The sequence below is a fragment of the Bubalus kerabau genome, chromosome 1 (assembly GCF_029407905.1).
Source record: "Bubalus kerabau isolate K-KA32 ecotype Philippines breed swamp buffalo chromosome 1, PCC_UOA_SB_1v2, whole genome shotgun sequence".
NCBI classification, from domain to species: domain Eukaryota; kingdom Metazoa; phylum Chordata; class Mammalia; order Artiodactyla; family Bovidae; genus Bubalus; species Bubalus kerabau.
This window is the reverse complement of record NC_073624.1, coordinates 80,548,361-80,576,244: the sequence shown is the minus strand read 5'-3', so window position 1 is coordinate 80,576,244 and position 27,884 is coordinate 80,548,361. Positions and strand designations below refer to the sequence as shown.

Here is a 27,884-nt window from a genome sequence, read left to right as displayed (position 1 = left end):
TAACTTTTCTTCCTGCTCTGAGCAAAGATATGTCTAACATATATATATATTTTTTTTTTTTTTCTTAATTCACTCTCATTTTTAGTCTTCCCAATACAATTACTTCAATTCAGATTCTGTCTTAAACTCCTTTAGGATAGGGACAGTGTTTGGATAAACTTTACATTTCCACAGTTCATAATCCAGTGGCATAAAGCAGAAATTGAAAAAATTTTAAACTTAGGAGAAAGATCCAAAGAGCATCACTATTCTTTTAATATTTTATGCTTTTTTAAAAAAATCTTCTTTGAGATTGTTAGAATTTTTAAAGCTTTTGTTATTTTTGAGCCATTCTCCCTTTAGATTTCAATTTATGCAATCATTCTTGTATTTCTTTAAATTTGTTTGAAATCTGCTTTCTTAGTATTTTAGGTAGTATGTATTATACCATCTTTAAAATGTCTTTTTTTGACATAGAATTCCAGTCTGATAGTTACATCTTCCAGTTTTTCATCATTAATACTTCTTATTTTTCATAATTTACTATATTTGAATAGCTCCCAATATTACTTCATTAAACTTTGAGGAGATAAAATTGTTAGTGAGAAAATTCAAATGTATTGTTGACTTTGCTCTTTGCAGAATACAGCTGCTAGAAGATTCCTAAATAGTTGAGACACTTCATCACTACTATTATAATTTCACACTTTGTCCCTTTGCTTTAAAAAAAGACAAGGAGCAATCTGATTTTTCAGTTCAATTCAGTTGCTCAGTTGTGTCCGACTCTGGTTTTTATATAGTACCAATGATTTAGAACAACTTCTTAAAGTCAGAGAAATAAAAAATAGTTTCATGATATAGCTACTGAAAAAAATCTTATTTTTCTCCCCACCTCAGGGGCATAATCAACCCGTTTCCAGCTTCAAAAGGAATCAGAACTTCTCCACTTCAGTGTATTCATATAGCTGAAGGGCATACAAAAGCTGTGCTCTGTGTGGATGCTACTGATGATCTTCTTTTCACTGGATCAAAAGGTGCTAATAGTTGTGTCATGTGAATATTTAGCAGATCTTTTTAATGATTACATTTTAACAGGTTTTGAAAAATTTCAAGCTGCTTAAGACTCATAAGAATCTGAAAGATGATATTGTTCAACTGCTGAATTATATAAAATATAAAATCAATACATAGTTGAGAAAAAAGTAAAATCTCTGTTGATGTTATGTGAATAGAATGGTGAAGGAATACATTCCGATTTGGTAATTGAGCACCTAATGCATGCAAAGCCCTGAGCTTAGTAACGCAGGCTATATAAAAATCCATAAAAGGCCATTACAATGTGTGGTAAAAGAATAAGACGGGTAGCAACCACCATTTCTTAAGCACTTAATAAGTGTCTGAAACTATACTAGCCACTGTGCAAATTTTATCTCATTTAATTCTCACAACAATGCCAAAGTTGCATCCTCATTTTACAGATCAAGAAGCTGAAGATTCCAAGAATTAAATGATTTTTCCACATAAGCTTAGCTAGTAAGTGGAAGAGCCAGGATTAGAAACCTAGGTCTGCGCATCACCAAACCTGCAGTTGCAGGCAACTAGAAATTAACTATAAATGATTTAAAGAGTTATACATGAATATTTGGGGTTTCAGAAGAGAAAGAGATTATGCTAAAATTGTGAAAAATAAGGAAGGCTTTAATGAGGAGACACTTAGGGTGAACCTTACTGGATTGTTTGGATATTGGCAAATAAAAATTGGCAACCATGATTAGAGAGCAGTGTAAGCAGAGACATGGAGGTAGATGGTTTTGGAAACAAAATCCATTTGGCTTGAAAAGTACAATATATGTAGAAGTGGTGGATAATGAGGCTGGAAAGATGAGAAGGAAGCATGTGCAGGAATTTGGAAAGCTGGTTAAAGCCTTTTAGCATTTAAGGATATTACAAGATAAAGGGAAGAATCCTGCCAGCACTTATAAATAATAGCAAGCAGTTCCCCAATTAAAAAAAAAAAATTGCTCTGTAAAAGTATAATTTTCTAATAACTCAAATTAAATTTATTTCTCCGGGATAATTAGATACTTATGTCAGAAACTCAAAGTCTTGAATAGAATAGTTTAATGATCATGTGTATGATTATGTTAATGACGTCAATTAGTGACCTCTGGAAAAGAAATGTGTATGTAGTTCTGCATGTGGAGTGTTGTGAGAAGGTAAGAGAGTATCAAAACAAAATATTTTGAAGAGGCTGATTTGGAATGGCCATTTTAAATTCAGGGGCAATTTGAAATAAGACTATCAATATGTCTATTTTAAAATTTTGTATAATTATTCTTTAATACCACTTGATACATACACCAGATATCCTAGCTTTCATCTAATCCTTATACCTACTTTGCCCTTGAACCTGCTGCAAAATGTCAAGGATAGAATTAGGATGCTATTGCAAGTTAATTAAATAATTACCATTTTCTTATCTCATTTTTTCTCATAGGAGAGAAATTGTTATTGCTAAGAGAATCTAATTTAGTTCTTATCCACAATATTTCCTCTTTTTTATTTGCTTTTAGATCGTACTTGTAAAGTATGGAATCTGGTGACTGGGCAGGAGATAATGTCACTGGGAGGTCATCCCAACAATGTAGTATCTGTAAAATATTGTAATTATACAAGTTTGGTCTTCACTGTGTCAACATCTTATATTAAGGTGTGGGATATCAGAGATTCAGCAAAGTGTGTTCGAACGCTAACGTAAGTAACTTAGAGGCAAATAGCATAAGGGGCAAATAGTTCCTGTTTATAAAATATAAGAAAAGATAGGTCTATATATGCATTTTTGTTTATTTATACCTGTCCACTTGCAAAGAATATTAAAATGTTTACAATAAGAATGTATATAACATAAGGTGAAAAAATATTGAGAAAATAAAATACAGTAGTTTAATATTAAACAGAAAAGGAGAAGGAAAAGTCATATTTAATCTGTGACTCAATACACATTTCATGTTTCCTTCCTCCCCAAAACTAAGGAATTGAATTTTCAGTATTACTTGATGTAGTAAAATGATTTACATTACTTATTTCAAATGAATGCCACTCCTTGGAAAATGGCTGAAATCACCATTATAGACCATTAAGAAGTACTTGCAAAATTCTGTTAGCATCTATTGAATAACTGAATAATTGAGGAGTGTTTTTCTTAAGACTGACACTGCTTTGATGTTAGCCTGTGTTTCATAATTGTAGATTGGACAATTGGAGAATGAATTTGTTTTCTGCATCTGTTATTATATATGTCTTTAAAATGTACAGCAAATAATGATTCTTTTTCCCATAAGATTAATGAACTGTTTCACATAATTAAAATTTTAACTAAAAAATGAATTATATTGGTTTAAATAAGAGAAAGGAGCATAAGGATGGTTAATTTTTACTAATTTGTAGAGTGAAGATTATTAACACTTAAGTGCTATTTTATATGTTGAGACTACTAAGTATTTACTATACTGAATACAGGTTTCTTGAGGGAAATTTTATAGGGAAAAACACTATCTTAGAAATTTGCCAATCCAGTTGACTCATTAAAATCATTTGAAAATGTTGATTGTAACTTGATTTTTTTAGAAGTTAGCTAATAAAATGATTCAAAATTGAAAAATATATTTGCTATTTAGAATTTAGCTGAGGAAATAAATCATGTTGAAGTCTTTTCCACATAGTAAACAGTCCATATATGATTGGGTTAAAGTATACAAAAACTTTTACTCAAAGGGTCATATCATATATATGAAAGAAATATTGGTTTCTTCCTCAGTGGACTTCTGCAAGCTGCAGGAAAATGAATTAACTTCGTGGCACTGTATCATTTGTTGAGCCTGGCGGGCTACAGTCTGTGGGGTCACAGAGTTGGACACAACTGAGTGACTGAGCACATGCACACATCATTTGTTGAGTTTTGTTATCTTTGCCATCCAGTCTTTTCTGAATCATATTTAAGTCATCTCTAATAGGGCCCAGAGCCTGGATACCCAGGTGGCTTTGTGGTAAAGAGTCTGTCTTTCAGTGCAGGAGATGCAGGAGACGTGGGTTCAATCCCTGGGTTGGGAAGATCCCCTGGAGTAGGAAATGGCAACCCACTCCAATATTCTTGCCTGGAAAATTCCATGGATAGAGGAACCTGGCGGGCTACCATCCATAGGGTAGCAAAGAGTCGGACATGACTGAGCATGACACAGTGACTAATAGAGCCCCAAACTCCTAGTGTTATAACTTGCAAAGTAAGAGTTTTAAGCCATGTCATCTTATTTTCTGCATTCCTTTTTTTTCCATTTATCTGTCAATGAAGATAAATGAAAGGTGACACAAAGGTGGCACTTTCATTTACTAGAGCCACCTATGTGCATGTGAAGTGCTGGCTAGGTGTAGTGCACACAGTGACCAAAGAACACGAATGTTACCTACAGCCAGTTTCCTGGGAATTTAAGGAATTCTATGACTAACTGTTGTCCAGAATTGTGACTTATTTTGTTTTGTCTCTGTTAAGGTCTTCAGGTCTGGTTACTCTTGGAGATGCTTGTTCTGCAAGTACTAGCCGAACAGTTGCTATTCCTTCTGGGGAAAACCAGATCAATCAAATTTCGCTAAACCCAACTGGGACTTTCCTCTATGCAGCCTCTGGAAATGCTGTCAGAATGTGGGATCTTAAAAGGTAGAATTTTAAAGAAAACGTACTTCCTGTATATGGCAAATGCAATTTTCACACATTAATATTAGTGCCTGTGCAATCTAATTTGTATAAAGAAGTTAATATAAAATCCTAGATTTTTCTGTTTGATTCAGCACCCCTAAATGTCTCGTCTATCCTCATTAGCACACTCAAAATTTTTCTTTCTTTTAATCTCCATTGCTGGGGAAAAAAGTATATGAAAGAAAATAGACTTTATTAATGTTTGTCAATAAGTTGTATTGTTTACTAGGAAAAGAACAAGATTCTCATGCTAGTTGCATTAGTACCTTTGAAGGAATTATTTTTTTGTAACATCACTTATACATCTTATATTTCAAAATTTTCAATTTATAAACCTTATAAATTTGACCATAAATCTTCACAGGATTTTTATGAATATAAAATTATACATCTATATATGATGAAGTATTAAGAAGATGAAGTGAGTAAAAAGAGAATACCATGCATTACATCTTTGATTTGATTTTTATTTGCCATGAAGTAGGAGCTTTCATCCTTCATTTGAGTGTTTATTTTAGAATCTTTTCTAGTTCATAAAATGTTGGCAGCAAGGGAATATTTATTTATTAGTTAACAAATATTTATTCAGCATCAACTGTGGCAGGCTTTATACCAACACTATGGTAGGTACTGGAGATATATAATGCGCAAGACAAATTTGATGTCCACCTTCTTAGAACTCATCTTGTAATGGAGAATAAAGGCCACTAAATAGGCAATTACAAGATTCTTAGTAAAGTTGGTAATTCAGGTAATAATCCCATTTAGAAGGGTTTTGTCAGTGGTAAATCAAAGGGACATTTATTTTAGAAATTTTGATGGTAACTACTTATTACTTGTAACATTTTAATGGTTGGCTGAAAAAGTATAATAAGCATAATTTATAGATAAATAAATGAGAAGAGAAAGAAGAAACAGTCATGAGGACCGTTTAGAAATAAAACATAGAAAATTTAAAACAGTGCTTGTTTAAGAAAATTTGGAATGTGATAAGAACCGGGTTTATTCTTAGAGATATTAAACTTGAGTTGTATTCAGAGTACCATGGAGGAAGATACTCAGCATCATGACATGAGACAGAAAAGATACCAGCTTCTAAAAATTTTTACACTTTCTGATCTGCTGAAAAGTTAGATCCTTTGAAACTTGCTTGATTTTAGCAACATAATTAAATACAGATTCATTTTAACAGATTAACTATAAAAAAAAGCTACAAGAAATAGTAATATTCTAGAAGCTAGATATATCTCTGTATTCCAGCAGCTTGATTTGAGGTAGGATTATGAAACAAAGGTTCATTGCCACCTCCTGACAATGGACATCACACGTTTTTCTACCAGTCATGTATATTCCTGGCCATTTTCATATCTTTGTAATAATTGATGAAATGGACTATATTTTCTGATGTACACATACGCACAAATATGTGTGCATATGTGTATAATACATGTGTACATATGGGTGTACATATATGTGTATATATGAAAATATATGTGAGTATAATAAAATAATCTTACTTTCTCCAAATTGTTATTTTCTAATTATATCAGTGACATAGTTGTTTTAGTCAAATTTAAAATTGACCCTAATAAATCAATCATATGTCTATAACATGTTGAGACATTTAACAGATTAAGGTTTATCTGGACTTAGGTTGGAGTTAAAATTAGCCCTAGGCAAGTTTTTGGACTTTTTGAGGCTTTTTTTACTGTCTGAATGACATCAGTCACTTTGGAATAACTTATTTAGGATTCCTAAACTTCCATCAGAGAATCAATTAGTTTGGCTATTTTTTGACTCTTAATTTGAGGGGAGTTGCATAGAGATGGAGTTAAATCAAAAAAGAACAGTTTTAGCAAAGACTTAGCCTCAGCATACTAAGGAATATTTTCAAACAAAATTATTTTTCTTTCTTTTTAAAGGTTTCAGTCCACAGGAAAGTTAACAGGACATCTAGGCCCTGTTATGTGTCTTACTGTAGACCGGATTTCTAATGGACAAGATCTAATCATCACTGGCTCCAAGGATCATTACATCAAAGTGTGTATAATAAGGCTATTGAATTATATTCTCCTATTAAATGATAAGTTTGAAGTATTCAGATGTACATAGGATGCTTTTCTCTTAATCAGTCCTTTTTTCTCATTTCTAGACTTTACTTTTTCTTCCTGATCTTTTCCTCACTCAGTTCCTGATTTTGTTGTCTTATTTAAAAATGTATTCTCACTTTTTCATAGAGGATATGTTGGGAGGGATTTTTAAAGACTTTTTTTACCTCAGTCATCCAACTAATGCTTAAATCTCATCGTCACCATCTTTTATACTGAGCATGTTATGGTCTTCATGTTTGTTTTATGCCAGTAGCAGATAAGATGAGGAGAGATGAGAAGTTTGATTCTGGAGATGTTAAATTTGAAATACTAATAGAGAACCTCTTCATGTAAGCCAATATGCCATTTGAAAGGCAAGTACAAAGTCCACGATAAGTTATGAGTAGACACATATGTTTCAGAACCATTCAAATAGAAGCAGATGTTTAAGGAGTAGTTGACATGGCCAAAGGAGAGAGGTTGATATTACTCAGCCTTGGGGAATCCTGTAAGGACCAACAGGAACAAAAAGAAAATATAGTAATAAAGAGAGACAGAAAGAGTGTAAGTAATCTTTTTTTAGAAACTTTTGTTACGAGATGAGAAGTGGGTTAATGACTTGAAAATAGAATGGTTAATGCAAGAGGATTTTGTATTGGTAGACTTGAGCATGTTTATATGGTTAGAAAATAGGCTTAATGGAGAGGGAAAGTGTGAAGAGTAAAGTAGTAGTGATTGGTGAATCAGATCAAAAAAGAATAAGATCAGATCAAAGATGTGAACTTTGAGAAAAAGTAAGTACACTTTAGTATCTTGGAAAGAAGGGAAGGATAAGAGAATGCTTGAGAATAAAAGGAAACTTTTGTAACTGTGAGGGGAAGGGGTGGTCCAGAAAGTCTATTTTTGGTTATACTAGACTTTTTAGGAACTCACAAGTTCAGTAGTTAAGAGAAATGAGGGCAACTGAAGGGAGTGAAATTGAATAGCAGCTTTGGAGAATTTGTGATGACCACCAAGATTGCAGAGCTGCCTGATTGTGTTTAAATAACAATCATATCATTATTTGAGTTTCAACTGGATTGTTACATGTAACATTTTTATTATTTAACATATCATTTGTACACTTACACATGAAAAAATTGGTTGTCTTTCTTAAGAGCTTACAAACATGTAAGCATGTGACCTGTGAAAAAGAGGGCTCAGGTTCATCCTGAGTCACTCAAAGGAAGTCATTTTTATTAATATTTTTGTTAGTAAAATATTTATAACAAGTCACATTCAGTTAATATACATGTGTACATGTTTCTATGAATGAATACCTAAGGTGCTTATTTGTAAGTTAAAGAGGATGACTACTTTCATTTTGCTTTTATTTAGATGTTTGATGTAACTGAAGGGGCTCTTGGAACTGTGACTCCCACCCACAATTTTGAGCCCCCTCATTATGATGGCATTGAAGCATTAACCATACATGGGGATAACCTATTTAGTGGGTCCAGAGATAATGGAATCAAGAAATGGGATTTAGCTCAAAAAGATCTTCTACAGGTAATTCAAAACCTTTTCATGGGATGGAGTGGGTACTTCAAAGTCATCAGTATTCTAATAAGAACACAAAGAGTCTCTATGTAGATTTTCATCCTTTAGGGATGGTATCAATCAGGGCTTTCTCTTAAAAAGTGTTTCATTATCACCTACCAGAGTTACTAATTATGAAAAGGGCAGCATTAGACATTTCATGATATCTCATAGATAAGAGAAGAATAGACTCTGATAAGAATTGGATGCTCTGGGATTACCCTGTGCATGTGTTTACTAAATACAGGCTTGGAGTGAAGAAGTCAGTTTCTCATTTTGTTTTGTTTTTATGTACACATATTCCAAGAGCTTCCCTGGTGGCTCAGATGGTGAAGAATCTGCCTGCAATGCAGGAGATCCAGGTTTGATCCCTGGGTTGTGAAGATCCCCTGGAGAAGGGAATGGCAACCCACACCAGTATTCTTGCCTGGAGAATTCCATGGATGGAGGAGCCTGGTGGGCTACTGTCCATGGGATTGCAAAGAGTCGGACATGACTGAGCAACTAATACTTTCAATACTTTCACACATATTCCACAGAGTACCAAGTTTTGCTAAGGTCAAAGCAGTCTAAATGATTCTTCATCTCATTTTCATACATCCAAGAATGGTGGTTCTCTCATTCCCTATAGAATGATAGTTGGGTTGAAGTGTTTTGTCAGTATAATCAAATATCAGTAGCTTTTCCCAATTCCCAGAGGAATTGTTCTCAATTTCAGGCTTTTTCTTATAAATGTATGAGTGTGTATGTAGGTATTGCAATTGCTCACACTTTCCTCCTTACAATCAGATGAAAAAAAAAAAATGAACAAGTAGCATGAATGCTAATAGAAAAAACTGGCAACGGGCACATATATTGCACTCAAAAGCTTTTCTTTTATAGATATACATTCTAAGATGTCTTTTATATTATATATATGAATATATATATGCATAAAATGTGGTCATATAGTCTGAGCTTATAATTATTGTTTGTTGTTGTTGTTGTGCTAACTTGTGTCTGACTCTTTTGCGACCCCATGGGCTGAAGCCTGCCAGGCTCCTCTGTCCATGGGATTTCCCAGGCAAGAATACTGGAGTGGGTTGCCATTTCCTTCTGCAGAGGGTCTCCCTAACCCAGGAATCAAACCTGAGTCTCCTGGATTGGCATATGGATTCTTTACCACTGAGCTATCAGGGAAGCCCATATACACATTGTGAAACATGTAGGTTAGCTCCAGCCTTCTTCAAAAAGCTTTAGGCCTCTATGTTCTCTTCCAAAATTTAAGGCAGTGATTTTAGGAGACAGTCCCTATATTCTACATACCAGGTGTAGTTTTCAAACTTGTTGTGTGAGATACATTTTCTAGAAAGGTGAGATATTTACTCCTTTGAAGAGGAAGTGATGTTTGAAAAATTCAGTATACTTTCCATGTGTTTTAGAGTCTATAGATTTTTTAAAACTGTAGCCCTTTAATACTGATAACACTGATGACAACTAGTGAATTAAATTGAGGAGCAAATTACAGATTTATCTGTTTAACTCATTAAGAATTACTTAATAGAAAATAATTTTTATGGTTTCCAGACCAATTCAGTGTTCCAAAATTTGAATTTGTCAATAAAAACTTTGGTTACTTATTTTGGTGTGAAAATGTCAGTTTGAAAGGCTTCCCTTAAGCTGCTAATTTTTCCTTTTTCTTTCAGCAAGTTCCAAATGCACATAAGGATTGGGTCTGTGCCCTGGAAGTGGTACCAGGCCACCCAGTTTTGCTCAGTGGCTGCAGAGGGGGCATTTTGAAACTCTGGAACATAGATACCTTTGTGCCAGTTGGAGAGATGAAGGGTCATGAGAGTCCTATCAATGCCATATGTGTTAATTCCACCCACATTTTTACTGCAGCTGAGTAAGTTTTTCCTATTGGTTACTTGTGTTCAGATTTAATAAATACTATAGGTTGTAAATATTTGGAAATGTAGAACATATGAAATCTTTCTTTTATTACAGCTATTCCAATGTCTATTTATGATGTTTTATTTCTATTTTATGAGATGCACTGTGGTCACTGAGTTTGGGCTCCCCAGGTTATATAATAGTGTTACTGCTGAATGAGCTCTCTGCTTAGACTAGGAAGTCTGCTACCAGATCTTCCTGTAGCAGTTTTAATTTTTTTTTTTAATCATTCAGAAGTGATTAATTTCTAAATTGTCTTTCCAGAAAAGGCATCAAACTTACCTCATTCTTCACATTTAGACCAAATCATTAAAAAAACAAAAAAAAAACAAAACTCTTTTATGCCTCTTCCACCTCCTTTAAAATCTAAGTACATAGTAATAATATATACCCCCTCCCTCTTAGAATGGCTGAATTGATGAATTTATTTGCTCATTTGCTCATTCATTATGAATCTCCTGTGTGCCAGGCACTAATTTAAAATCTTGGGAATAGAGAATTGAACAAAACACATATAAATCCTAATTTCATTCTGAGAAGAAAAAAATGAATAAGTAAAATATGTTACATGGTAAGAGATACTATGGAGAAAAAGCAAGCAGGGAAGGGAGATGAGAGCATCACTAGGGAACAGGGGTTGCACAACAGAGTGGACAATGAAAATCGTACTGAGAAAGTGGCATTTAAGAAGATGCTGAAGAAGGTGTAGAGATGTGATCATAAAAATGACACAATATGTATTATATCATAATACATTATGTGTAAGTACTTTTGGAAAGGAAATCATATGTACTATAATGTGAGGTGTTCATCTCATTCAAATAAAATGTAATTTCTCATGAAAATCTCCTTATGTCATTTGTGTACCAATTATGTTAATTTATTGAGCCATTTCTTGATTCATCTGATTTTACCTGATTTTACAATTACCCTGATTTTATTTTGAAACTTCTGCTAAATTTCTGTGGTGTCTCTTTTTATTTGTGCTGTTTCCACTGAATCCCTCATCTCATTTCAATTTACTTTCTGTCATCTCTAAAATACATCAAATACATCTCTAAAATACATTTGTGTTTTTCTAAGATGCTTACCTTAAATGCTTCATTGATGCTATTTCCGAGATATATTACTTTCTTAGTTTCATCACTTTTGTTTATTCCCTTAGAAACTTGTTTGACAATTTATGGGAAATAATACCCCTCATAGCTGTGGGACACTATAAGATTATTATGACTCACTGAGGTCTGATCACTGAGGTATGATGTAATGATACAGTTTTATTTTTAAGAAACTGAAAATGTCCTCAGTTTACCCACAGTGCATCAGTACAGATGTATTTACCATGTAACATAAAATCAGGAAAATAACCAAGAAAATCAGAAGGCCTATTTTCAAATTAGTTCTACTTATTCATTACCTAACAAAACTTTATATAGGGCTTAGTATCTACCAGACATTGTTCTAAGTGTTTTCAGGCATTAACTCATTTAGTCTTCATAAGAACTCTAGAAAGTATTATTGTAATTCCTATTTTATAGGTGGGAAAACTGAGGTACTTTATAATTCACAGTCCATGTGTAAGTAATTCTGTCATATATGATTTCTGGATCTGTTGCATTGATTGTTCTTATGATATAGGTCTTATTTTTCCTGATTTTATGTCATATAATATTTTATTGAATGCCGAACATTGTTGTGTTGTGTTTTGAGTATCTGGATTCTGTTTTATTCCTTTAAAGACAGTGGGTTTTACTTAAAGTTATGTAAGTTACTTGTGGTTCAGCTCATCTTTTTGAGACTTCAACTCTTGCGTTTTTACTGAATGTCTTGAATGTTTGATGCTATTCTCTACTTTACTGGTCAGAACTTGACTCTCACAGCTGTGTTTTGGTCTGGCCGTATATCTGACTCTACTCATGTGCAGCTTAGCCTTCAGTCAAAGACATTAGGGGACCCCTATGTATGTAGATTGATGGAATGTTTTTCCCTATAACTCCATAGTCCTTTTTGCGTAGCTCTCCCCTCTTCTCTATTTGGTTTTACAAATTACAGCTATTTCACACTTCCCAGATTTTTCTTACTGTCTTTTCAACTCTGATTCTGTGGTCTTCTGTTCATTTCCCCTCTTCCTTGCTGCCGTGTGGCAAGAGCTTCCAGACTGCAAGCCAGGGCTGTCACAGAGCTCACCTTCTCTTGTTTCCCTTTTCTCAGAAATTACAGGCCTAAAGTACCCATCCCCCAGGTTCTGAAAATAGTTGTTCCATGTATTTTGTCAAGTTTTCACTTTGCGTTAACTCACAGAAGTGTTAACCTGGCACAGGTTACTCTGTCATGAGTAGTAGTGGAGGTTTGCTCGTCTTAGATTTTGTATGTCCAAAACTGAACCCCCAGCCTTCCTGAGAAACCTGCTCATCCTATGTCCTTCTCCATGTCAGCTGATGGCTTCTCTTTTATTTCTGTTGCTCAGTACAGAAACCTTCATTCCTCCCTTTCTTTCATACTCCATATCCAATTCATAAGCAAACTATGTTGGTATTCTACCTTTACATTATATCTAGAATCTGACTACTTCTCACCCTGCCTTTGGTTACCTCACTGACCCTAGTTACCATCAGCTCTTGGATTACTACAATAGCCTCCTAAACAAGCAAGGTTCCTTGCCCATATGTACTCTATTCTCAACACAGACACCAGAGTAATTTTAAAAATTTTTTAAAAATTATGATCATCTTGTTCTTTCTCTGCTCAAAAACTTGTACTGGTCATTCATTTTATCTAAAGTAGAGGCTGTACTTGATCTAAGCCACTTGAGCATTTGCCATCTCTCATCTTAACCTTCTAATACCCTCTGGCATGTTCCTTCTCTTACAGCATTGATAATATCTTTGCTGGTCTTGAACATATCAGGCTTATTCCAGCCTTAAGACATTGGCCCAAAGTGCCTTCAGAGATCCTGATCTTCTAACATTTTTCTTTCTCAGTAAGAATAACCCTGTGATTTTATTTAAAATGGTAATCTCTCCTATCACCTACCACTCCTGATCCTGATCCCCTTTGCCATACTCTTTAATTTTTCTGTCACATTTATTACTTTCTAATAAACTATATAATTTTTATCATGTTTTATTGTCTGTCTCCTTTCGCTAGAATATATGATCTACAAAAGCATAGGATTCTGTTATTTATTTATTTTTAATTGATCCCAAGCACCTAGAATAATGCCTGGAACACTGCAAGTTCCCAATAAACATTTGTTGAATGGATGGTTGAATGAATAAATGGAATGGATAAATGGGTGGACAAGTGAACATATCCCCTTGCTGTTTTCAATTATCTGTGCTGTGTGGGCTGGTGAAAGATTATTATTTCCCCCAGTTTTATTGAGAGATAATTGACATATAACACTGTTTAAGGTATAACAGTAGAATGACTTGACTTACACGTATAATGAAATGATTACTGTGGTAAGCTTAGTTAATATCCATCATCTCATGTAGATTTGAAAAATAGAAAAAAATGTGATTTTTTTCCCCCATGTATTAAGAATTAGGGGTGAGGAGATTATTGATTACAAACTAGAAAACCTGGATTCTAGGCTCAACTCTGTCTTCTGTAATGTTACAATGACAAGTCACTAAACTTTCTATATCCTCAAAATATGCTACATTATCTTTGAAATGCTTTTAAACTATACAGTTTCATGGCAACTCTTTCTTTTGGCTTTGGGTTTATTAAGAAATTGGAGAAAAGCAACACTGTCTTTCTAGAGCCAGGAGAAATGTAACTGTCTAATGACTAGTACCCAGAACCTACATGTTAGGTGAATAAAAGTAAGTTTTCTCAGAAATGCATTGAATCATCTATGTTCTATGACAGGTAGAGTGTTTGTCTAATTCCTAGTAGCTGCCTGCTTTTTTTGTGGGCTCAGGCTGATTTCACCTGAACATAATTCTTCCTGAATACTGACAGATTCACCAACTCTCTGGAATCCCTGCCCTGGCCTCCTCACTGTGATCTTACTCTGGGCTCTTATGCTTGAAGACCTCTGACCATATGTACTGACTATATCAATATAGCCTTAAGAGATGGGGCCTTGGAGCCAGTCTGCCTGGTTTCAAATCTTGGTGCTGTCACTTTGTGATCTTGGGCAGATTTTTATTTCTTTGGCTGCACTGTGCAGCATACATAGTGGAAGGCGAAGTCTTAACTACTGGACCACCAGGGGAGCTTGATCTCGGGCAAATTAGTTAACTTCTTTGGACCCCAATTTGCTCATCATAAATGGGGTATAATGGCATTATCTATATCTTATGGTAGGTAAAGAGAATAAAATGCACTAATGTGTGTGAGGGGAACATAGTAACAATACCTGGCACATAGTAACCCTTTGATAAGATAAACTATTTTTAATTTCATTATTATGGGTACCTATTTGCTATACCTATGGGAAAATGTATATTTTTATCTATATCTATTAAAGACCTTTTCTGTAAATGTTTCTTGATAAGTATTTCTAAGAACTGTATCTTTCTACCTGTTTTCACATGTTCATTTTAATTTATTATTTTGTAGTGATCGAACTGTGAGAATTTGGAAGACTCGAAATTTGCAAGATGGTCAAATCTCTGACACAGGAGATTTGGGGGAAGACATTGCCAGTAATTAAACATGAATGAAGATAGTCAGAAACTGAATACTGTGATAATACTTTATCTTCTTTATGGAAAATGTTGTCCTGCATTTATTAGGCAAAAACTTGTGAATGGAGTTAACTGGAAAATATATATGAATCCAACTACTGAATATAAATGGTATTATAATAAAAGTGTGTCGTCTATGTGCTAAATTTCAATATCTACCAATGCATATATAACCTATAATTGATACACTGATTCACACTTTGCTCGTGGCTGGATTTTTGTTCCTATCTATAAAAAAAATCTTCAAATTATCTGAAATGCAAAATGTCTGCTTTTGTGACAGAAAATACACTTAGAATACAATGCCACCCACTGTTATCTCATTCGTGTAGTCTGTTCGGCTGATTTACATATCTAAAGCATATGGGAGTGTTAGTCAAACATTGGTTTGTCTGGTATTTATGTCAGTCTACAGAGGGTTCCCAAATTTAAAAGCTCTTTTAATGTAATGAAAAAGATGTGAGAATATTATTGATGGTGATTTTTCATAAAATGGATTTGACTTTAATCTACTAACAAAGAATGTTAAACAGATTGTGTTAGATGTTGACATTTACTTGTATTGACCAAAGTTTTGCAGTGCTATTTGTGTGCTCAGGACTAAAATGCTGTTAAATTATCTTATTAGTGCTGTGCATACATTCTGTGATGGGAAACATTTTTGATGTCCTAACAGAAATATATTTTCATCTATTTTCCTATGGAGTTGTTTCTATTATCCACCTTTAATTTCATTTTTATTTAATAGTAGTATTTCTTTCCCTTTTAATCTAATTTTTATATGCTGCTAAATATATTTTAATTATACTGTGTTTGCAAACCTTGGTAGCTATGATGAGAACTTTATCATCTGCAGTGGGAAAAGCTATGTAAATAGGTAGACTGTAAAGAAAGAATGTCTTATGTTGTAACTATGAATTTTAAATGTTGTAGATTGGATTTTGCAAAAGGATGTATAATTTATGCCTACTCAGAATATTAATTTGTAAATTCCTCAAGTTTAATTTTTATGTGAGTGACATGACACTTGAAAATATTGTCTTGTGATCTTTTCCTCCCAAAATATTTGCTTGTAAATGAAAGCTTTGCTAGGGCTTAAATAAACATGTTGCTATGAATAATTTTTATTCTTTTGTTCTTTTCCTAATAGTATGAAAATGGGCAGTGTTTGTAAAAGTTTATTTTATCTGTGTGATTTAAAGAAAGACATCTTTTTGTTATCCAGCATTACATATGCATTCTTTTTTTTTTTTTTTTTTTTTTTTTTTTTGCTATCAGAGAATCCGCCTGAAGTACAGGAGACCCGGGTTTGATTCTTAGGTCAGGAAGATCCCCTGGAGAAGGGAATGGTTACCCACTCTAGTATTCTTGCCTGGAGAATTCCATGGACAAAGGAGCCTCATGAGCTACAGTCCATGGGGTCACAGAGTGTCAGAGATGATTGAATGATTAACACACACAAGATGTGAAATATTCTTGAAAGTGTAAACCATAACCTAATCTTGGAGGAACCAAGAAACTTACTATTTAAAGGAATTAAACTATATAGTTCAGGGATTTGAACATAGATGATTAAACAAATAAAAAATATTCCCATAATGATTCGGATAATAGCAACCTTGGTTACTTGGAGAGGAAATGGAAGGCAGGTATTGCAGGAGGTGAGCTGGGAGAGTAGAGGGATATGGTGATGATGGTTCAGGTGTTAAATTATGTCCAACTTAATGGGTAGTTACCCACTACCAGTTATTGCCTCTCTTACTTTTTAGTAATAGAAGTCTGAGGATTTTTGCTGAGCACATGGCTGTGCAGACAGAGTACATTTGCCCCTAACCTTGTAGTTCACCATGGCAATATGCCATGTTTCTGGCCATGTGATTCAAGGGGGTGTGATACATGAACTGTCTGGTCTTATTTTTAAAAACGAAGTCCTTGACATTTACTTTAACTGTACCCTTTGCAATGAGTAGGATGTGGAAATAGTGGTAATGTACCAACCTTGACCATATAGATGAAGATGACATCCTGGGTGAGGAATAGAACAATATGATAGAATAAATCTGAGGAGTGACCTTGTGGCACAGAGCTTCTTTCTTGTTTGGAGCATCCAACAGCCTTTATGCTAGGGGTCAGCAAATTTTTTTCTGTAAGAGGCCAAATAATAAATATTTCAGGTTTTGTAGGTCATATGTTTCTCCTGTCATACGTTTGATTTTTTATTATTTGTTTCCTTACCAGTCATTTAAATATGTAAAATTCTTAGCTTGTGGACCATGCAAAAAGAGGCTGGGCACCAAATTTGGTTCATAGGTTATAATTTGCTAAACTGTTATATCAGAGAAAGATAACATATCTTTTTAGAGTCACTGAATTTTAAGATCCTTTGTTAAAGCAGTCCAACCAATAACACATATAGCTACACATAAAGCTGCATAGAGCTTTAAAAAAATACACTCTAGAAAAGGTTTTCTGCACAGAAGGCATGTCTCAGAACTACCAAACATGGTTGCACAGATTGTGCACTGCACAACTAAAGAGATACCATTCACTTTTAGACATGATCAATTTATACATTTGTTAGAAGTTTAGATGACATTAAGTCACTTGTTACTAAAAGTAAAAGAATACAATGATAATTTCAGCATATGGAAGAAAAACTATGTTAAGAAAGACATCTTTTTCTAATTTGAACAAGGGGTGCCTATGGCCTAGTGCCCTTTGATGTGAAGGGGATAAGCTCAGGAACCCCTGGCTTCATGTAATTTTTCATTAAAAATTCAAAATTTTAAGTACTACAATATTTTCTTTCACACACCTTTTTAAAAACTGTGATAAAAATAGCTGTTTGAATGGAAAGATTTGGATGAGATGGCATATTAAAATTTTATCTATGACTAGTAACCATATGTTCTGTGACTAATTGAAATTTTTGATCAGAATTTTATTTAATACAGATTTTATGTTGTCTCTGGATCCCACTTGGTGGCATGGAAGCCACTGGGCAGGGCACTCTTGCTGCACTTGCTTTCTATCATCTCCACTAAGATGCTAAAAAGTCCGTAGATGTACACTTGAACAGTGTGTAACTTTTGTACTTGCCTCCTCCCTACATACATGAAGGCCAAAAGGAAAGTGAAAGCTGAGTATAAACACATAAAGGAGCCTAAGTCTGGATCTAGTAGTTACCATTTTTTTTTAATTCTTGCAATTTAACTGACATATAATTGACATTTAGCACTGTATAAGTTTAAGATGTAAGCATAATGATTTGAGTTTTATATATCATGGAGTGGTTATGACAGTTTAATGAACATCATCCATAATCTCGTATATATACAAAATTAAACAGAAAAAAAATGTTTTCCTTGTGATGAGAACTCAGGATTTGCTCTCTTAACAATTTTCATACATAGCATATAGAAGTTTTAACTATCTGTTGTACATTACATCCCTAGTCCTTATTTATCTCATAAGTGGAAGTTTGTATATTTTGTACAAACTTTATCCAATTCCCCCTCTCCCTAACCCCACCTCTAATAATCACAAATCTGATCTCTTTTCTATTGTTTGTTTCGTGGGGAATATAATGACCTACAACACTATGGGTGTGTGCGTGCTAAGTCGCATCAGTCATGTCCAGCTCTTTGTGACCCCGTGGACTGTAGAGTCTGTCAGGCCCCTCCATCCATGGAATTCTCCAGGCAAGAATATTGGAGTGGGTTGCCATGCCCTCCTCCAGGATATCTTCCAGACCCAGAGATCAAACCTTAGTCTCCTAAATATCCTGCTTGACAGGTGGGTTCTTTACCACTAGCACCACCAGGGAAGCCCCTACAATACTGTACTAGTTCCTGTTACACAGTATAGTGATTGCATATTTCTATACACTTCAGAATGATACCACGATATGTCTAGTTGCAATCTGTTATCATACTAAGATATTACATAATTATTGACTATATCCCCCCATTATTATTTGAAATATTAATTTCAAATTAATTTGAAATATTATTTGAAATTAATGTGAAATTGGAAGATTATACCCCTTATATCTCCATCACCTATTTTTTCCTTCCTGATCCACCTGCCCTCTGGCAACTGCATTTTTGTTCTATATACCTGCAACTGTTTCTGATTTGTTTTGCTTGTTCATTTGTTTTGTTTTTTAGGTATCCCATATAAGCAAAATCATACAGTACTTGTCTTTCTCTGTTTGACTTATTTCTCTTAGCATAATGCCTTCTAGGCCCGCTGAAGTTCTTCCAAGTGGCATGGTTTTATGTGGCGAGTGTATGTGTACACACACATATGCCATGTCTTCTTTACTCATTCATTTATCAAGGGGCACTACAGTTGCTCTCATATCTTGGTTACTGTATATAGTGCTGCGATGAACACCAGTGGACATATACATTTTCCAGTTAATATTTTCATTATCTGGATAAGTACCCAATGGAATTGTGGCATGATATGGTAGTCTTATTTTTAATTTTTTGAGCACCTTCCATACTGTTTTCCATAGTGGCTACATCAGTTTACATTATGACCAAGCATTCCCTTTTTGCCACATCCTCACCAACCAACACTTTCTACTTGTTATCTTTTTGATAATAGCCATTCTGACAGGTGTGAGATATCATATTGCAGATTTCACTTTACATTTATTTGATGATTATTGATGCTGAGTATCTTTTCATGTGCCTGTTGGCCATCTATTTCTTCTTCACAAAAATGTCTATAAGATCGTTTACCCATTTATTAATTGTTTTTGTGATATTGAATGGTATAAAATTTTTGTATTTTTTGGATATCAACTGTGTATCAGATTTATTGTTTGTAAATATCTTCTCCCATTCAGTAAGAGGTCTTTTCATTTTGTTGATAGTTCCCTTTGCTATGAAAAACATTTTTTGTTCGATGTGTTCCCATTTTTTAATTTTAGTTTTTGCTTCCCTTGTCTGAGATCAATCCAAGATTGATGTCAAAAATATACTTCCTGGTTTCTTCTAGAAGTTTTATACTTTCAGGCCTTACATTTAAGTCTCATTTCATTCTGAATTTATTTTTGTGCATGGCGTGAGAGAGTAGTCCAGTTTGATTCTTTTGCATGTAGCAGTCCAGCTTTCCCAGCACCATTTACTGAAGAGACTTTCCCCATTGCCAGCCAACCCCACCAGTGGTGCCAGTGGTAAAGAATCTGCCTGCCAGTGCAGGAGACATAAGAGACACTGGTTCCATCCCCGGGTCAGGATGGAGAAGGAAATGGCAATCCACTCCAGTATTCTTGCCTGGAGAATCCCATGGACAGAGGAGACCAGAGGGCTACAGTCCAGAAGGTCTTGAGTGGCCCTACATGGCATGGCTCATAGTTTCATTGAGTTAGACAAGGCTGTGGTCCATGTGATCTAATTGGTTAGTTTCCTGTGATTGTCGTTTTCACTCTGATGGAGAAGGATGAGGCTTATGGAAGCTTCCTGATGGGAGAGACTAATTGAGGGGGAAATTGGGTCTTGTTCTGATGGGCAGGGCCATGTTCAGTAAATCTTTAATCTAATTTTCTGTTGATGGGTGGGGCTGTGTTCCCTCCCTGTTATTTACCCTTCACTTTAATTGATTGATTTCCTTTCTTTGCAACTTTAGAAAAAAACTCATTTAAATTTTCAAATATATCTGAAAAATAGTTGCCATATCATGAGGTTATAATGTAAATTTTAAATTTTCATTGATTTAAAAGATTAACTATAGTATCAAAGACTGAACAAGGTGTTTTTTAAAAAATATTCTTTGGAGAGCTCTCTTCCTCCCATGTTCAGAAGAAACGAAGGTTGTGTTTTTCTAACAGTGGGTCCCAACACTTAGTGTGTTCTGAAATAAGTTCAGTGGCTTGAAACCAATTTACTATTTTTTTAATGGATAATAAATAGTAGTATAGAAAACATGAGAACATCTTTATTGGTAAGGGTAATATTTCTGGTGAAGTATGTATTTGGTTTTTTGCCTCTGAGTCCAGGTGACATGTTAAAGGTATTTCTCACAGTGGGTCATGATCAAAATTTTTGTCAAACTGTGGGCAAGAGGATACTGTGAATAGAACTAAGAGGAGATCAAACTACCTGGGACAAGAGGAAACCTAATCAGAGAAATTACTGATGATACATCTGATGAAATTAATTTTCTCAGGTGTCTGGCTTAGAGAGTTAGGATCCTTAGTCAAGGGTCACTTCCATATCTCTGGAGTTGAGTTGAGACTTCCTTCTCTTATAGGATTTTCCTACTATAATCTGCACGAATGATGATACAAACACAAAGTCATATAGTATCTGTGCCACTTGGCAGTAAGGAAAACACCCTGATTAAACAAAAAATTTTAAATAATTTCTTAATTTACAATCTTGTCTTGTACAACAAGAAGCCTATTCAGAATTGAAAACAATAAAACTTGGATTCATGAAATCTTCAAAATATTAAAATGTCACCATGCAAGGAAATTATCAATGTCATACTCTATTAATGTTGCCTAGATAACACTTGACATTCACCTGTGAATTTTGATACTCTTGACAATTGTCCAGCTCAGAAAAGAATATATATTCCTATCAACTTGTCATTTTATCAAAACCAAATAGTTCCATAGGAAAAGATACCAATTACATCTATTTGGTAGTTATTTAACACAAAAAAGAATGCTGGTGTTTTGCTGCTGAATAAAGATTATGACACAAGATAACTAGAGGGATACAGTGGCGCCTCTGTATAGAGGACAAACACTATTATTAATTGGGGGTTTGTGTATTCTCTTATTTATGTTATTATTTGAGAATACCCAGTATTTGCTTATTAAATTCTGCTGCTAAGATAACTTAGACATTGTATTATTGTATCTGTGGGAACTATGACAAGGCACATTTATCAGAGCTAGTTAATCTATTTGAGGCATCTTTTCCCTTTTGTAGCCTTGCTGCTTATATCAGATGATAACCTTAACTGTAACTGTAAACATATTAGGAGAACACAATGACACTGATGGGAAACGGACCAAATACAGATCTGACCTTTGCATGGAGAGGTCTCCTGCTGGGTTAGAGTCAGGTGAGGAAGTACATGAAATGTGAGCAGGGTTTCAACTCATTCATTTTATGGAGAATTCTTCTAAGTCAGTGTTGTCTGATAGAAATATAATGTGAGCAACATATATAATTTAAAAATTTTTAGCAGCTACATTAAAATAAAGTAAAAAGGATAAGTGAAATTCATTTAAAAAAAACAAATTTATTTATTTATTTGGGTCTTAGTTGCAGCATGCAGGATCTTCATCGTGTCATGCAGGATCTTTCACTGTGGCATGCCATCCACCACACTGCAAGGCAGAGTCTTACCACTGGATCACCAGGGAAGTCTTGGTAAAATTGTTTTTAATAATATATTTTATTTAGCACAATCTATCCATGGAACAACAGACTGGTTCCAAATAGGAAAAGGAGTATGTCAAGGCTGTATATTGTAATCTTGCTTATTTAACTCATATGCAGAGTACATCATGAGAAACACTGGGCTGGAAGAAGCACAAGCTGGAATCAAGATTGCCGGGAGAAATATCAATAACCTCAGATATGCAGTTGACACCACCCTTATGGCAGAAAGTGAAGAGGAACTAAAAAGCCTCTTGATGTAAGTGAAAGTGGAGAGTGAAAAGTTGGCTTAAAGCTCAACATTCAGAAAACAAAGATCATAGCATCTGGTCCCATCACTTCACTGCAAATAGATGGGGAAACAGTGTCAGACTTTATTTTGGGGGGCTCCAAAATCACTACAGATGGTGACTGCAGCCATGAAATTAAAAGACATTTACTCCTTGGAAGGAAAGTTAGGACCAACCTAGATAGCATATTAAAAACAGAGACATTACTTTGCCAACAAAGGTCCGTCTAGTCGAGGCTATGGTTTTTCCAGTGGTCATGTATGGATGTGAGAGTTGGACTGTGAAGAAAGCTGATCACCAAAGAATTGATGCTTTTGAATTATGGTGTTGGAGAAGACTCTTGAGAGTCCCTTGGACTGCAAGGATATCCAACCAGTCCATCCTAAAAGAGACCAGTCCTGTGTGTTCATTGGAAGGACTGATGCTGAAGCTGAAACTCCAATACTTTGGCCACCTCATGCGAAGAGTTGACTCATTGGAAAAGACTCTGATGCTGGGAGGGATTGGGGGCATGAGGAGAAGGGGACTACAGAGGATGAGATAGCTGGATGGCATCACCGACTCAATGCACATGAGTTTGGGTGAACTCCGGGAGTTGGTGATGGACAGGGTGGCCTGGAGTGCTGCGATTCATGAGGTTCCAAAAAGTCAGACAAGACTGAGCGACTGAACTGAGCAGAATCCAAAATATTATCTCAGCATATACTCAAAATAAAAAATTGATGAGATATTTTATATTATTTTTTCACTATTTTTGTAAACCTAGGGTAATTTAACACTGATAGCATATCTCAATTCAGACATTAAAATTTCATTTTCAGACACTAAATTTTTTTTAGGATTCTTATTGTAGAGACCATTTGAAGATGAATTAATTAAGGTGACTGAGGCTAAATCAAGATAGATACAATGTATGATTCTCCAGGCAAGAATACCTGGAGAGGGTTGGCATGCCCTCCTCCAAGGGATCTTCCCAATGCAGGGATGGAACCCAGGTCACTCACATTGCAAGCAGATTCTTTACTGTCTGAGCCACATGGGAAGCCCAAGAATACTGGAGTGGTAGCCTATCCCTACTTCAGGATATCTTCCAAACCCAGGAATCGAACCAGGGTCTCCTGAGGAACTTGATCGGCTGCAGTCCATGGGGCTGCAAAGAGTTGAACATGACTGAGTGACAGAATGATCTCTGTTCGTTTCCAAGGCAAACCATTCAATATCACAGTAATCCAAGTCTATGCCCCAACCAGTAACGCTGAAGAAGCTGAAGTTGAATGGTTCTATGAAGACCTACAAGACCTTTTAGAACTAACACCCCCAAAAGATGTCCTTTTCATTATAGGGGACTGGAATGCAAAAGTAGGAAGTCAAGAAACACCTGGACTAACAGGCAAATTTGGCCTTGGAATATAGAATGAAGCAGGGCAAAGACTAATAGAGTTTTGCCAAGAAAATGCACTGGTCATAACAAATACCCTCTTCCAACAACACAAGAGAAGACTCCATACATGGACATCACCAGATGGTCAACACCGAAATCAGATTGATTATATTCTTTGCAGCCAAAGATGGAGAAGCTCTATACAGTCAGCAAAAACAAGACCAGGAGCTGACTGTGGCTCAGACCATGAACTCCTTATTACCAAATTCAGACTTCAATTGAAGAAAGTAGGAAAAACCACTAGACCATTCAGGTATGACCTAAATCAAATCCCTTATGATTATACAGTGGAAGTAAGAAATAGATATAAGGGACTAGATCTGATAGAGTGCCTGATGAACTATGGAATGAGGTTCGTGACATTGTACAGGAGACAGGGATCAAGACCATCCCCATGAAAAAGAAATGCAAAAAAGCAAAATGGCTGTCTGGGGAGGCCTTACAAGTAGCTGCAAAAAGAAGAGAAGTGAAAAGCAAAGGAGAAAAGGAAAGATATAAACATCTGAATGCAGAGTTCCAAAGAATAGCAAGAAGAGATAAGAAAGCCTTCCTCAGCAATCAATGCAAAGAAATAGAAGAAGACAACACAGTGGAAAAGACTAGAGATCGCTTCAAGAAAATCAGAGATACCAAAGGAACATTTCATGCAAAGATGGGCTTGATAAAGGACAGAAATGGTATGGACCTAACAGAAGCAGAAGATATTAAGAAGAAGTGGCAAGAATACACAGAAGAACTGTACAAAAAAGATCTTCACGACCCAGATAATCACGATGGTGTGATCACTGACCTAGAGCCAGACATCCTGGAATGTGAAGTCAAGTGGGCCTTAGAAAGCATCACTACGAACAAAGCTAGTGAAGGTGATGGCATTCCAGTTAAGCTATTCCAAATCCTGAAAGATGATGCTGTGAAAGTGCTGCACTCAATATGCCAGCAAATTTGGAAAAGTCAGCAGTGGCCACATGACTGGAAAAGGTCAGTTTTCATTCCAATCCGAAAGAAAGGTAATGCCAAAGAATGCTCAAACTACCACACAATTGCACTCATCTCACACGCTAGTAAAGTAATGCTCAAAATTGTCCAAGCCAGCCTTCAGCAATATGTGAACCGTGAACTTCCTGATGTGCAAGCTGGTTTTCGAAAAGGCAGAGGAACCAGAGATCAAATTGCCAACGTCTGCTGGATCATCGAAAAAGCAAGAGTTCCAGAAAAGCATCTATTTCTGCTTTATTGACTATGCCAAAGCCTTTGACTGTGTGGATCACAATAAACTGTTGAAAATTCTGAAAGAGATGGGAATACCAGACCACTTGATCTGCCTCTTGAGAAATTTGTATGCAGGTCAGGAAGCAACAGTTAGAACTGGACATGGAACAACAGACTGGTTCCAAATAGGAAAAGGAGTATGTCAAGGCTGTATATTGTCACCCTGTTTGTTTAACTTCTATGCAGAGTACATCATGAGAAACGCTGGACTGGAAGAAACACAAGCTGGAGTCAAGATTGTCGGGAGAAATATCAATAACCTCAGATATGCAGATGGCACCACCCTTATGGCAGAAGGTGAAGAGGAACTAAAAAGCCTCTTGATGAAAGTGAAAGTGGAGAGTGAAAAAGTTGGCTTAAAGCTCAACATTCAGAAAATGAAGATCATGGCATCCAGTCCCATTACTTCATGGGAAATAGATGAGGAAACAGTGGAAACAGTGTCAGACTTTATTTTTCTGGGCTCCAAAATCACTGCAGATGGTGACTGAGGCCATGAAATTAAAAGATGCTTACTCCTTGGAAGGAAAGTTATGACCAACCTAGATAGCATATTGAAAAGCAGAGACATTACTTTGCCAACAAAGGTCCGTCTAGTCAAGGCTATGGTTTTTCCTGTGGTCATGTATGGATGTGAGAGTTGGACTGTGAAGAAGGCTGAGCGCCAAAGAATTGATGCTTTTGAACTGTGGTGTTGGAGAGGACTCTTGAGAGTCCCTTGGGCTGCAAGGAGATCCAAGCAGTCCATTCTGAAGGAGATCAGCCCTGGGATTTCTTTGGAAGGAATGATGCTAAAGCTGAAACTCCCGTCCTTTGGCCACCTCATGCGAAGAGCTGACTCATTGGAAAAGACTCTGATGTTGGGAGGGATTGGGGGCAAGAGGAGAAGGGGACGACAGAGGATGAGATGGCTGGATGGCATCACTGACTCGATGGACGTGAGTCTGAGTGAACTCCGGGAGTTGGTGATGGACAGGGAGGCCTGGTGTGCTGTGATTCATGGGGTTGCAAAGAGTCGGACACGACTGAGCGACTTATCTCTGATCTCATCTGAGTGACAACGCACAGCACAGAGGCTGAATCAGTGGTTGAGAGGTTAGTGAGGGAAAAAAGAAATCGAATAATAGTGACTAAGCTCCTCTGACCTTTTTAACTTGTAAGTTTCTAAAGGATTAGTTTTTTGGTTTTTTTTTTCCCTGTTGAGCTTGCAGTTTTTGTCCGGAGATTTTGATCTTTATGCAGAACAGTCTCAGAAACAAATTTTAGTTTTTCCACCGGGGGCAGTGATGTCCTCTACAATTTGGTGATTATGGGTGAAGAGCAATATTTATTTATTTCTGACTTGAAGTTGGTGTGAGTGGGAAAAGCTGATTAATTTTGACTGCCCATGAACATTAGGGTGGATTTGGAACTGAATTCCAACAGAAGATAAGAGTAAGAAAGGTTAAATTGTGTCAACTACAAATTGGCACTTGCCATCTACCTCTGTGCACGTGCACGCTAAGTCGCTTCATTCATGTCCAACTCTGTGTGACGCCATGTACTGTAGCCCACCAGACTCCACTGCCCTTGGGATTCTCCAGGCAAGAATGCTGGAGTGGGCTGCCATGCCCTTCTCTAAGGCATCTTCCCTACCCAGGGATTGAATTCATGTCTCTAATGTCTCCTGCGTTGGCAGGTGGGTTCCTTCCTGGAAAGCCATCTACCCCATGTGCTGCTGCAGCTGCTGACCTTCAATACACACTGAAGGGAGTTTAGGGTAGAGATGAGGAATGAGTTACACTGTGCTCTGGAAAACCAGCAGAACAGGTCTTCAGATAGTTAAGTATTTTCAGGAACTGATTTTATTAGATCAATTCTTGCTTGCCTCATATCTAGAAGAGCACTAAATTCCTTTGTGGTGACATCTGCTCCTTCTGACTAGCAGAAACCTGCAAAAATATTATGCATGATTGCATGAACTCCCCCTTCAAAATCATATATATATTGACCCCCCTCATCCCCCACTTCTTTGGAGCAGTTTCTCAGAGCTATCTGAGGTGCTGTCTCCTGGGCTGCAATCTTCATTTTGCCCCAAATAAAACTTAACTCACAACTCTTATGTTGTGCTTTTTTTTTTTTTAAGTTGACAATAACATTGGTAGAACTAGAGTCTTTTAAAATAGAATTACCACTTGATTAAATCAGTTGCCATGGTTAAATTGAGTAGCCATCTTAAGACAGAAAATTCATAATTTTTGAAGTTCTTATCTAGCAGCCATAGAAAATTTGAGGACTTTGATTTGGCAAGAATTATGTACCCTCATGTCCTGGGCAGCCAGCACCAAGCAGTGAGACTGCAGTGCCCTCCCACTCATGGACATCCTCAACATCGGATCCAGACTTTCCAGGACCCCCTTCCCAGCAACTTCATCAGGACCTCTACCTTGGCCCCAAAGAGGACCAG

The 27,884-nt window shown here is 35.9% G+C and overlaps 1 protein-coding gene across 6 annotated transcripts in view; it reads left to right on the top strand.

The window, feature by feature from the left end:
* KIF21A (kinesin family member 21A) overlaps positions 1-16,149 on the top strand; it is a 187,417-nt gene extending 171,268 nt beyond the window's left edge. For all 6 annotated transcript variants that reach the window (XM_055580593.1, XM_055580585.1, XM_055580576.1 and 3 more), the window contains 7 exons: positions 877-1,013; positions 2,553-2,733; positions 4,526-4,690; positions 6,652-6,769; positions 8,197-8,367; positions 10,083-10,282; positions 14,902-16,149. In XM_055580593.1, coding sequence (XP_055436568.1) covers positions 877-1,013; positions 2,553-2,733; positions 4,526-4,690; positions 6,652-6,769; positions 8,197-8,367; positions 10,083-10,282; positions 14,902-14,995 — 1,066 coding nt within the window. In that variant the 3' untranslated portion in view covers positions 14,996-16,149. The remainder of the gene's footprint in view (positions 1-876; positions 1,014-2,552; positions 2,734-4,525; positions 4,691-6,651; positions 6,770-8,196; positions 8,368-10,082; positions 10,283-14,901) is intronic.
* The last annotated feature ends 11,735 nt before the right edge of the window (positions 16,150-27,884 follow it).